The 12,289-nt window shown below is 40.1% G+C and overlaps 1 protein-coding gene across 1 annotated transcript in view; it reads right to left on the bottom strand.

Annotated features, from left to right (window-relative positions):
• The window catches only part of NR2E1 (nuclear receptor subfamily 2 group E member 1), a 51,439-nt gene that overhangs the window by 15,441 nt on the left and 23,709 nt on the right, over positions 1–12,289 (bottom strand). Inside the window, exons 3-4 of the mRNA XM_068279437.1 lie at positions 3,999–4,086; positions 3,324–3,559 (exon numbers count right to left, since the gene is read on the bottom strand). Coding sequence (XP_068135538.1) covers positions 3,324–3,559; positions 3,999–4,086 — 324 coding nt within the window. The remainder of the gene's footprint in view (positions 1–3,323; positions 3,560–3,998; positions 4,087–12,289) is intronic.

Raw genomic sequence — 12,289 nt, 5'->3', positions numbered from 1 at the left:
TTGCAGGCTGGAAATAGATTAGTCCACACTGTTCTTCACAGAGCAGCATCCCCTATCATCATGGACTGTTCCTAAATCCGTCGCCGTCAGTATGCTGACTTTCAGGTACAGTTTGAAAACCTGACACTTTACACAGATGATATTATCAGAGTCATTTATTAAAATTGTTACCTCATTCATTCATGGTGCTTGCTCATAATTGATTAGTTTGATAGTGTTCCTTTAAAAGGTACCTGAAGTGCCATGACAGGATGAGAGAAACACATCTATGTCTTTGTGTATGTAGGCTACCAATAAAGATAAGATAAGCTGAGAAGCACACATTTTTGTGTATGGAAAATTCTTCTTTATGGGAGCTGAATAACATTACAGTTTTGACTATCTCAGGCACATGAGGATTTTTTTATATGTAGATGTTAACTTTTAAATATCAAATTAGACTGCAGGAAAAAGTCATATTTGGGATTAGGACCATAGATACAAAAGTCTATTTCATCACTTTATGTTCGCTTCAGGTTTGCTATAACCCTTCCTATATATTAGGAGTTATTTTAATTCCTGTTAAAATAATTCCATACTTGAAAATACCCCTGTAGAGTATATTTCTATACACTCATTCTGGGTCAGTGCTTAAAGTGGACCTGAACTCTTGCACAGGACAGAAGGAAAATGTAGAGAAATGCACCCTGTATGTATTTAGAGAGTTTAGTCTGTTTAAACCCCCTCATTTGTGTCCAATCACAAGTTGTAATTTGATCTCTTCCCTGTGTCACATGACTGCCATGGCGGAGATGGCAGATAAGCTCATTTGAATGCACAGGATATTAACAATGTGTCTGCTTCCATGAAAGAAGGGAGTAGAAACAGTGCAGATTTATGCTGTTGTGTATCTTTTGGAGCAGAGAGGACGTTCTGAGTTCATGTCCGCTTTAAAGTATTTGGACAGCCAAGTAATTGGCATTCTTTCAGAGGAAAAATACCTCTCACTAAAGGGTTACTTTAATTAGACTAAAACCCACTGCCAGAAATCACATTAATTTTGCACATATTTGTACCCTAAACGTTATAATAAAATTATTGACTTTGGTCATATCACTGAAATATGCATGAAACAAAAATGAACATTTGTAAGAGTATACCCCATAATATGTTTGTTTAGAATGCATGTGATGTTCCTGCTGATTTGCTGTTTGTACAATATTCTTACAGCTACTGATAAATGCATTTTACAGCAGTTACTTGGTGAAATAAATCTGATTCTGAAAGAGAATGTAGTCAAGGAAATATTTACAGTGACAACTTTTATGCTTTAGAAACTTTACTATTATTATAGCCAATGAAACATAGTGACAAACTTGTATGCGAAAATGTTTGCCCTATTATTTATAGTAGATCTAAATTTAAAATCATTTGAATGGATTATAACACACTGTACTATATAACTGTTGACTTGTTGAATGCAAAGCAATAGAAAATGTTGACCATTCACTAAAATGTAATAATATATTTCCAAGGAGGACGAGGCATGGTGGGCCCTTTCTCTGTCTGTCAGAGAAAGAAGAAAGACATGAGGCATATAGTTTCTTTATCTGTGAGAATGAGTGGTAAAGAATCATAGAACAGCTAATACCTTACTAGTCAATATGAGTGTACCATCACTCTCCCGATTATAAACTCCACCATTAATGTAAATACACTTCCTTTACCAAAATGAAGAAATATATGCTCTATGGATTAATAAAGGTGCTGTAATGTCCATAAACCACAGATTTTTTGCTATGTTATCAATGGGATCTAAATGTTGAAAAAACCTTTTGGTGCTATTGGATATTTGGGCAAAAAATAAAGTTTAGGGCCCATATGCAATTCACTTTTTCACCTGAGTTTTCTTCTAGGTGATAATTTTAAACTTGTCAATAAAATGCTTTTTAAGCCACCAGAAAGCAAGAACATACTCAAAATAATTTTGATAGTACTTTTTCTCCTACTTTTTGATACTTTTTTAGTTGAAAATTGCTGAAAAGTTATTTTAAATCGAAGATAAAAAATTATCTCCTAGGAGAAAACTCAGGTGAAAAAGTGAATTGCATATGTCCCTAAGAGTCATCACTGAATTGAGTTAATCAAACACATATGCCATTAAGAGATTTTTGGTATTGCTAAACCTTACTTTACGGCATTTTGCTATGTAGCGTACGTGCTAGATACATTTATGATTGGTATCATATACCAGTGGACCTATTGCCTAGGTGTATCATGCAAGGCTCTACTGGAAGCTGTAAGGATAAAATTGTATATGTCTTATTCCAAATTATTTTCCAGAATTTTTGGGAAAGTTCTGAACAAGTACTTTGAAATGATTTATTGCCCGTTCACACTAAATGCAGGACTAACCATGTGTTATGCTGCAGCACAATGCTATGCATGGCTACCATTCACACTATAAATAGTACTCTGCCGTTAGTGCAACCGTATTCATTACACTGAAAGGGAAGTGCAAATCATTGAACATAAATGTAGCATGCTATGCTTTTCAAAGCACATGTCACTGCACATTGCAAACTGTATGCATTCTGGAAAACTCCCATAAGGGAGGTTTGTAACAGAGGTTGAGGTGGCGGGGGTTGGGGTAAGCATCAATAATTACCTACGGGGTGCTGCACCTCTGGGCCCCCCGTCTCTATGGGATTCGCCATCTTACCCAGGAGGAACCTGGCAAAGTCACGTGTTTATGTCTGCTGCAATGGATGCCGGAAGATGTAGTCTGTAGACCCCAACCACCATTCATCCCAATGACACACACTATTATGGACCCCCCCGCAGCAAAGATAGTCACCTGGTCGCATGCACGGATATGTGTAGTGCCTGTGGCATGGCTATTGGCTCAGCTTCAATGTTATAGTCTAAGCCCCACATAAGGGTAATTCGGGGTTCCAGCAAATGCCGGACCCCAAAATACTTCTCCCTCCGAGTTGCTGTGACTTGGAGGGGGAATAGTATTTAACTCCGCCCAGTGATTTAGTGGCAGCAGGGAGAGCCATCATTCAGCTTGCCATGCATCCAACTGACCAGGCAGCGTACATACGTATACCCTTGTGGGGAGGTTCATTTTTAACATTTTTAATTTCAGGAGCTACATTGCCTTTAACTATACCACTGACTGCAACTCTTCCTGTTAGAGTATCCAACAAGTAGCTTCAGCAGGTAGCATCAATTTAGCTTGCCAAGCTCATATATTGTTTTGGGTAGACTGATGCTGTAAGTGTATGACAATGCAGAAAACAAGCAAACTCAAACTAGTTTTACAGTGTAGCCCAGGTTACCTTTGGGGTTGGCTGTGCCAGTCCAATTAGAGTCTGTCTTTCTGGGTTGCCGGTTACTGCCCCCAGCTCGAGGTTATGTGGCTCCAGCTGACTTACAGTAGTGAAGAATGTAGGTGTTGGCAAGGCTGAAGATGGGAAGTGAGGCGTAGTTCCATTGACATCTTTATGCCCTCTGAAATACAGAGCCACTTGCTTTCTTATGGTGGATGTTCTTGGTCCCCTTTCATGTTGAACAGCTGAAATCAATCCAGTAATCATTTCAGTACTAATCAAACTCATTTGGAAAATTGATGCAAAGAGCAGGCTCTTAGATACTTCATTTCATTAAAAGGTTAAAATCATGAAAATCTTCCCTCATACTGTGTCCTTGAGAGAACATGTCTTCCTTATGATTTCCCTTTACTAAATAACGATGTTAATCTATATTTTACCAGAGCTATGTCAATCATTTTAATGTAGGCTTCTGTTCTTAAGCATAATGCTTTTGATTCTGCTTATGTTAAAAAAAAATACCAGTGACTGTCTCGCTGATTGCTAAGAAAATCTTATAATTGGATTTTTTTTCTTATTCTAATATCAGCGACAATACATGATTGTGTATTAGGGCAGAAATGATAACGCTTTCCTATAAATGGCAACCAGTCATTTAGTGAGTTCTAATGTTAAAATAATTACCATCTTTATTCATGTTGACGTCTAAACATTTTTTCAGCCGACATGCCCTACATTGATTTCTATGGGTCTTGTCCACTGGACAGCCACCCTGTGAAGACAATATAAATAAATATTGGACAAGGTTACTTTCAGGTGACAACAGAAGAAAGCTGGAGCTGTAACTCAGATTTCAGCAGTAACAAACACACAGGAGCACATGAATGCTGCTTTATAAGACATAATACTAAAAACAATTGGTATGTTATACTTACACTTATATAGTTATTTCTAAAATCCATGCTTCATATATATATAGTCTACAACAGCCATTAGTGTCAGAGATATAGGCTGATAAAGTCATATGTAAAGTTTGTTTTCTTAACCTGTAAAAGTTGAGCTTTGCCCCACTTTATCCACATCCCCAAACCTCTTTATTGATCTTTTACCGTGATAGATGCTGCTACAAGAAAGTTAGGTTGGCATCCTCAGTTGCTCTCTAATAACCAGTGTATTGTATAATACAGTACATTAGGTTGATTTACAAAATGTTCTTATGAAGTATCTCACCTTGTCTATAAACAAGAACCAAACAAGTAAAAAGGAAAAGTTGAGGTTTGAGGGAGCGTTTAAAGATTGCAAAGGTGGGAGAGTGACAGAAGTGCTGTGGAAGGGCATTCCATAGGAAGGCTAAGGCACATGAGAAGTCTTGTGTATGTAAATGTGAGGAGGTAATTATAGAAGAGGATAAAAGAAGCCTGTGCAGATCTGAGATTGCGGTTGGGTTGGTATCTGGAAACTAGTGAGGAGATGTACAGGGGAGAGAGATTGTGCAGAACTTTGTAGGTTATGGATAAGAGTTTGAACTGGATCCTCTGGTTAATTGGTAGCCAGTGAAGAGCTTGACAGAGAGGAGCCGTAGAGGAAGACCGAGAAGAGAGATGAATGAGACAAGCAGCTGAGTTCAGTATACAGTAGTTCATGGGCACTGAGACAAAGTCAGAGAGTGGAGAAAGACAAGAAAGTTTTAATAGTGAATGCAGTAATTACCCACTGGGCCCCCTATGATCCAGGGCCCCATAGCAGCTGCTATGGCTATTGCTATGCCCCTGGTTCCTTTCTTATACTATTTTTGTTCAGCTGAGTGGAGATTCTGATTTACCCCCATTTATGTAACTAAGAAGTCATCAATATATATCACAGATTGTTTACTCTCCATGCCTCAAAACATACCGGTAATTCTCTACAAAAAGAGTGCACAAAATTTTTGCTTTCAGAGCTAAGTGGTGACTGCGCAAGGGAGGATATTGTAGACTTGTCTGCCCTAATCTCTCCAACTTCTTCTGCTAAAGCGTTCACAGGCTGGGAGTAAGCCCAAGCAATTACTGTAATAAAAACAAGGAACACCAAGAGCCCCAATAGTGTAATATGTACTGGTAAATGGTTACTAGATAGAGTAAATATTAATACTCACAAACCAGGGTTACCATTAGGCAACCACTGTAAAGGCAGGTGGGGAGATTTTCCTGACCCCACTCAGGAATAAGAAGTCGCTCTCTGTAGATGAGAAAAAGGGGGTTCAACTCTCCACCCAGGGTGGACTCAATATTATGCAGGAGAACAGAGGCGCCAAAAGGATAAAAGGAAGCTAAATGAGCTTAAAAACCAAATTCTTGGTAAATAGCGGAGGTAGTGGTGGACTTACCACCTCCAAGTAGACACACAACGACTGTAGTAAACACAGTCAATATATTTTATTTATGAACTCCAAATATGCAACGCGTTTCGCAGGTTTAATCCCGCTTCATCAGGCAATAACAACGGAGCAATAGCATATGTGGTCAGTAGAAGAGCCAGGCACCTCTGTCTGACACAGAGGTGCCTGGCTCTTCTACTGACCAGATATGCTATTGCTCCGTTGTTATTGCCTGATGAAGCGGGATCAAACCTGCGAAACGCTTGCATATTTGGAGTTCATAAATAAAATATATTGACTGTGTTTACTACAGTCGTTGTGTGTCTACTTGGAGGAGGTAAGTCCACCACTACCTCCTCTATTTACCAAGAATTTGGTTTTTAAGCTCATTTAGCTTCCTTTTATCCTTTTGGCGCCTCTGTTCTCCTGCATAATTACTGTAATAAGGGTGGAACAATTTCATAAGGGGCTGAATCAGAGAATGGCATCCTGTTTTTATACCTAGAAAGTCTAGTTTACTTTAAAGGGACTCCGAGCAGTGTAGAAACTATGGAAAGAAGCATACCATTTTGAAGCTCTCTTTCTCCTCTTTACAACAATATATAAACCGCCACCCTACGCCTTTTAGTTTTTGCTATTATCGGAATCGCGGCAAACACTTTCCATAGTTACTTGTATTACACAGGACAACTTTTCCCCAAAGTCGGCAGCTCCATTCAGCTGCTGACTTTGGGGAAAAGTCGTCCTGTGTAATACAAGCAACTATGGAAAGATGCATACCATTTTGAAGCTCTCTTTCTCCTCTTTCCAACGACACTTAAACCGCCGCCCTATGCCTTTTAGTTTTCAATATTTTTGCCATCTAAATCGCGGCAGCTGCGATTTCGGTCGCGAAAATAGCAAAAACTAAAAGGCGTTGGGCGGCGGTTTACATATCGTTGGAAAGAGGAGAAGGAGAGCTTTAAAATGGTATGCATCTTCCCATAGTTTCTGCACTGCTCGGAGTCCCTTTAATGTTACTACTCCATAGGCCAGCGAGATTACTGGCAAATGGTTTTTATCATACCAGGGATCGTCAGCTATAATTTCCACTATGATGAATATGAACATTTACATGAACATTGGTAAAAATGGAATTTGATGGACACTTAGATTTTGATTATAGTACTGCTGAAATGGAAGCTGAAGTAAGAGGAACAGAAGGCTGACATCTTCATTCTCTAATAAACAATGCCGGTAGCCTAACTTCTGTGCTGATGCTGTGCCTCTAATACTTTGTCATTGGTCAAGAATGTGCATGCAGATCAGATGCTCTAACTCTGGTCCACTAGCTGCATGCTTGCTGCAGGTGTGTGACTCAGAAACAACTAAAGCCTAAAGCTTAGCGTGACAGCCAGGCAACTGGCATTGTTTATTAGGTAATGAAGATGGCAGCCTCTGTATCCCTCTCACTTCAAGTTCTCTTTAAATGTAATTCTCGAATCTCTCTTTTCTGAATGGAAAGAGTTAAATGTGAATCCATCGGTCACATCTATACCTACTTTACAGAGACTTTTTAGTTTGAAATACACTGTGAGGCTGACTAGAGGCAAAAGATGACTGCATTAAATCAGTTGGATGATCTGCTTAATAAGCTGGAGAAGGCCCTTTACACTCTCCCCAGATGTTGGGTGTACAAGACAATATAATAGGTATAATCACAGGGAGTCAACCAGATCAATGTCCAGGTAATCTACACACCAGAACTAGAAAATAATCTAGGACTTGACCATACTTCAGATGGAAGTTTTGTCAAGTCCCAATCTATTTCCTGCTTCTGTCCTTAAAGGGACTCCGAGCAGTGCAGAAACTATGGAAAGATGCATATCATTTTAAAGCTCTCTTTCTCTTCTTTCCAATGATATATAAACCACCACCCTACGTCTTTTAGTTTTCGATATTTTCGCGATTGAAATTGCCGCGGCCGCGATTTCGATCGCGAAAATAGAGAAAACTAAAAGGTGTAGGGCGACGATTTAGGTGTCGTCAGAAAGAGGAGAAAGAGAGCTTTAAAATGATATCCATCAAGCCATAGTTATATTGTATTACACAGGGCGACACTTTCCCCAGTGTCAGCAGCTCCATTCTGCTGAATGCAGCTGCTGACTTTGACAAAAAGTCGCCCTGTGTAATACAATATAACTATGGCTTGATGGATATCATTTTAAAGCTCTCTTTCTCCTCTTTCTGACGATCGAAATCGCGGCCGCGGCAATTTCAATCGCGAAAATAGCGAAAACTAAAAGGAGTAGGGTGGCGGTTTATATATCATTGGAAAGAGGAGAAAGAGAGCTTTAAAATGATATGCATCTTTCCATAGTTTCTGCACTGCTCGGAGTCCCTTTAACATTTCAGGAAAATGCTCTTTGAAAATTTGAAAGAAGATGCCAATAGTGTTGCCAACTCATCCCTTTAAATACTGACATGTATGTATTATACAGGTTTTATGGCTAGTTAGTTGCAGTTTAGACACTTATATGTAATTAACCTCAGAACCGGCATACCTTAGCCATCCTTTAGCACCAGTTCTGCTCCCTTCACTAGAAAACAAAAGGCTGCCTAGTGACATGTTCTAACTAGGAGCCGTTCTAATTCATTAGTATTTAAAGGAACAGTATTGCAAAAATCATAACATTTGAAATACATGTAAAAACATTCAAATATGAAGTACATTTTTTTCCAGAGTAAAATGAGCCATAAATGACTTTTCTCCTATGTTGCTGTCACTTGCAGTAGGTAATAGAAATCTGACAGAACCGACAGGTTTCATGCTGGGCATACAGCGGCTCGATGCCGGCGCATCCCGGCTCATCCGCGCGGGCACGTGGATGGATTCCCGCTCGTCCCCGCGGGGGATCGAGCGCGGAATCGATCTGCCACGGTGATCGGACACGTCGGATATTATCAATCGAGCCATCAGCAGCTTGATTGATAACAAGAAACTCGCCGTGTATGCCCAGCATTAGACTAGTCCATCTCTTCATGGGGGATTTTCAGGGTTTTCTTTATATTCAAAAGCACTTTGTAAATGCCAGTTGCTCTGTCCAGCTGCCAAAATAGTGTGCAGCAAGCAGAGAGACTGGCCAACATCTTTGTATAGATCCTATTCAGGGAGTGTCTTTACAAAAACTAAAGGCAATGCTAAGAATCCCCCATGAAGAGATGGACTAGCCCTGTCGGTTTCATCAGATTTCTACTACCTATTATATATATCCTATATCCTATATAGGAGAAAAGTAATTTATAGCTCATTTTGTTCTGGAAGAAACAGACTTCTTATCTCTATGTGTGTTAAATTTTATATTTTTTTTTGCAATAGTAGTCCTTTAAATGATAAAAATATTTGATTTACACTATGGGCCCAATCTAATTCCCTTTTTCTTCTATTTTTTCTCCGAGGTGATATTTACATATACTATCAATAAAATGCCTTTAAGCCACCAGCAAGCAAGAAAATGCTCTGAATAATTTTGACAGCACTTTTTTTAGTTTTTGGTACTTTTTTCAATTGCAAAGTGCTGAAAAGTTATTTTAAACAGAAGATGAAAAATTATCTCCTAGGAGAAAACTCAGGAGAAAAACTAAATTATATAAGGCCCTATGTATTTTACTCATCAAAAAAAACTTTCTAGTACATGGTTTAAACCTTTTATAAATGGGCCAACTAGCTTTGATGAGAAGCAGTTGGTAACCACATCAAACTTTTTAAATTGTTACCTCTAACATATTAGTTGCTATAATTGGTAAACTGACTAAATGACATATGTTGGAGACTATGCAGCAGGCACTGAAGGGGTTAAAGGTTCTGAAGCATATCTGTGTACAGTCATAGTGAAAACTGAGTCATTAAACTTGTCCTTTTGTGCAGTCACTATTGGCAGTGAAAAGCTGACAATTATATCATGAAGCTTTTCCTTCTCTATTAACCACATTTACAGCATGTGAAACATGAGAAACAGATATCAAATGTACAGCGGAGTGAGAAGCACAACTCAGAGGACATTTATCACACAACTGATTGCTTTCAGTGGTGAACAACTGTGCAGAGATCATTTCACAATGACTTTTAGGTGGAAGGTAACAGAATGGATTCCGTAAAGCTACTTTTCCCACTGTTCTAGAATGTTTAAAGAAAATGCGCACTATTTAGCATGCAACATTTTAACTTTTGTATATTCCAACAATATAAACTTAAACTGTGAAATCTATATAAGATATGCAAAAATTAAAGTGAATGCATAAGATGCATGGCATAGCCTAAAATGCAGTAAGATTTAGTGACGTATTAGAGCTTTGCCAGGGACTAAAAGCAGTAATTGTGATGAATTTGCTTGGGCTTGTGAAGTTCAGGTCTATTACCATCAAAAGCAGTCTAACACATGGTGAGCATGAGCAAAATTTACTAACTCACCTAGCTTTTATTAGGCAGGCACAGCCAAGAGTGGACCTGTATGCAGTGCTGACATAAGCGCCCCACTCTTACATTGTACTCCCAAGTGGGAATTGTTCCCTTTATCATTATGCCAACCCATTTTCCCTGCTGATGTTCTGATGTAGCAATGCCCCCTCCCCTCCCCCCAATGATTTAGCTCTCCCTCCAGGACCCTTGCAAGGTATTTCTGCTTCCATCGTGCCTGCCTATAACAAGAGCAACCATAGAGTCCTCTTGTAACAAGCACCACCACTGTGTCACCCTACAACAAGAGCAGCTTACCCTATAATGAGTATCACCGTAAGAACCTATTCAAATCCAGCCACCATAATATCTCTCCACCAGCGTTCTCCTTATAACAAGTGCTGCAATCATGAGCCCCTACAGCCCCATACAAGCACAGCCCCTTTATGTCCTTCCCCCAGGGTACACCCAACCTCTCTCTCCCCCGATTCAAGTACAGTAACCATCCCCTCATCATAAAGTGCAGCCCCACCCCCATATTTTATGTGCCTACAAGTATAGTCATCATTCAACCCCAAAAAGAGAAGTGATGCCATCACAATCTACTTTGTGTTGTTATCATCTACCCCAAGTGCAGCAATCCCCTTTAAAAAGTGTCATTATGCCCTCTTCATATGCACTCCAGATGCTGACATCACACTTCCTCCATACATAGTGCAGTCATCCTCTTTCACTATAACAAGTGCTCCCTTCATGTCATTCCAAAGACAGGACATATCACCTAAAAAATGACACTTGTTAATTTTACTCTTATTTCAGCCATCTCCCCCTCCATAACGAGTGCTGCTACCATGTCCCCCTGAGTGCAGACAACATTTCCTACTCTCTATATGAATGCAGACACACACACACACCATACAAGGACAGCTATGATCTTCCCTCCCTATGAAAAGTAATTGTTTATGTTCCTATGAACAGTCATCATCCCCCCAAAAAAAATCAAGTGCCCTAGTTTAGCCATCATCCCTCCCAATGATAAGTACCGCTATTATGTATTTTCAAGTCCAGCCAACATTTCCCTCCACAATAAAAGCTTAAGCCTTCGTCCCCATCTTTAGCAAGTGCCACTTGGGATAATGGGGTAATTTCAACAGGAGATGGTGTACATGAGGAGCACAATGGGCCCCAGGGGGTGCAGAGGACCTCATGTCCTTGCACAGTTTGCACGCCTTAAGTCCATCCCTGAATATTACGCAAGTTGTCAAGCATACCCATCATCATAACCACCCTTAGAGGCAATGAACACAGCATTTAGACTCACCCTGCCCCTCTTTACAAACATCATTTGGCTTTTACTGATGGCAGATAAAAGATAATGGGTGTTCCTTTCTAAATGACCATCGTATATTACATTTACAGTGGGATGCGAAAGTTTAGGAAACCTTGTTAATCGTCATAATTTTCCTGTATAAATCGTTGGTTGTTACAATAAAAAATGTCAGTTAAATATATCATATAGGAGACACATACAGTGATATTTGAGAAATTAAATTAAGTTTATTGGGTTTACAGAAAGTGCACGATAATTGTTTAACCACCTGAGCGGTCTGGACGAGCTCAGCTCGTCCAACACCGCCGGAGGCTGCCGCTCAGGCCCTGCTGGGCCGATTTTAATGAAATAAAAAGCAGCACACGCAGCCGGCACTTTGCCAGCCGCGTGTGCTACCTGATCGCCGCCGCAGCGCGGCGATCCGCCGCGTGCAGCGGTGAAAGAGGGTCCCCCCAGCCGCCCGAGCCCAGCGTAGCCGGAACAAACAGTTCCGGCCAGCGCTAAGGGCTGGATCGGAGGCGGCCTTCCGTGTTACTTCTGGCCGCCGGAGGCGATCAGAAGAACGCATCCGGAGCGCCATCTAGTGGGCTTTCATGCAGCCAACTTTCAGTTGGCTGCATGGAATAGTTTTTTTTTTATTTAAAAAAACCCTCCAGCAGCCGCCCTGGCGATCTTATCAGAACGCCAGGGTGGTTAAATAAAATTAGGCAGGTGCATAAATGTGGACACTGTTGTCATTTTATTGATTCCAAAACCTTTAGAACTAATTATTGCAACTCAAATTGGCTTGGTAGGCTCAGTGACCCCTGACATACATACACAGGTGAATCCAATTATGAGAAAGAGTATTTAAG

This window comes from Hyperolius riggenbachi, chromosome 4 (genome assembly GCF_040937935.1).
Source record: "Hyperolius riggenbachi isolate aHypRig1 chromosome 4, aHypRig1.pri, whole genome shotgun sequence".
NCBI classification, from domain to species: Eukaryota; Metazoa; Chordata; class Amphibia; order Anura; family Hyperoliidae; genus Hyperolius; species Hyperolius riggenbachi.
This window is presented reverse-complemented; position numbering and strand designations above follow the sequence as displayed.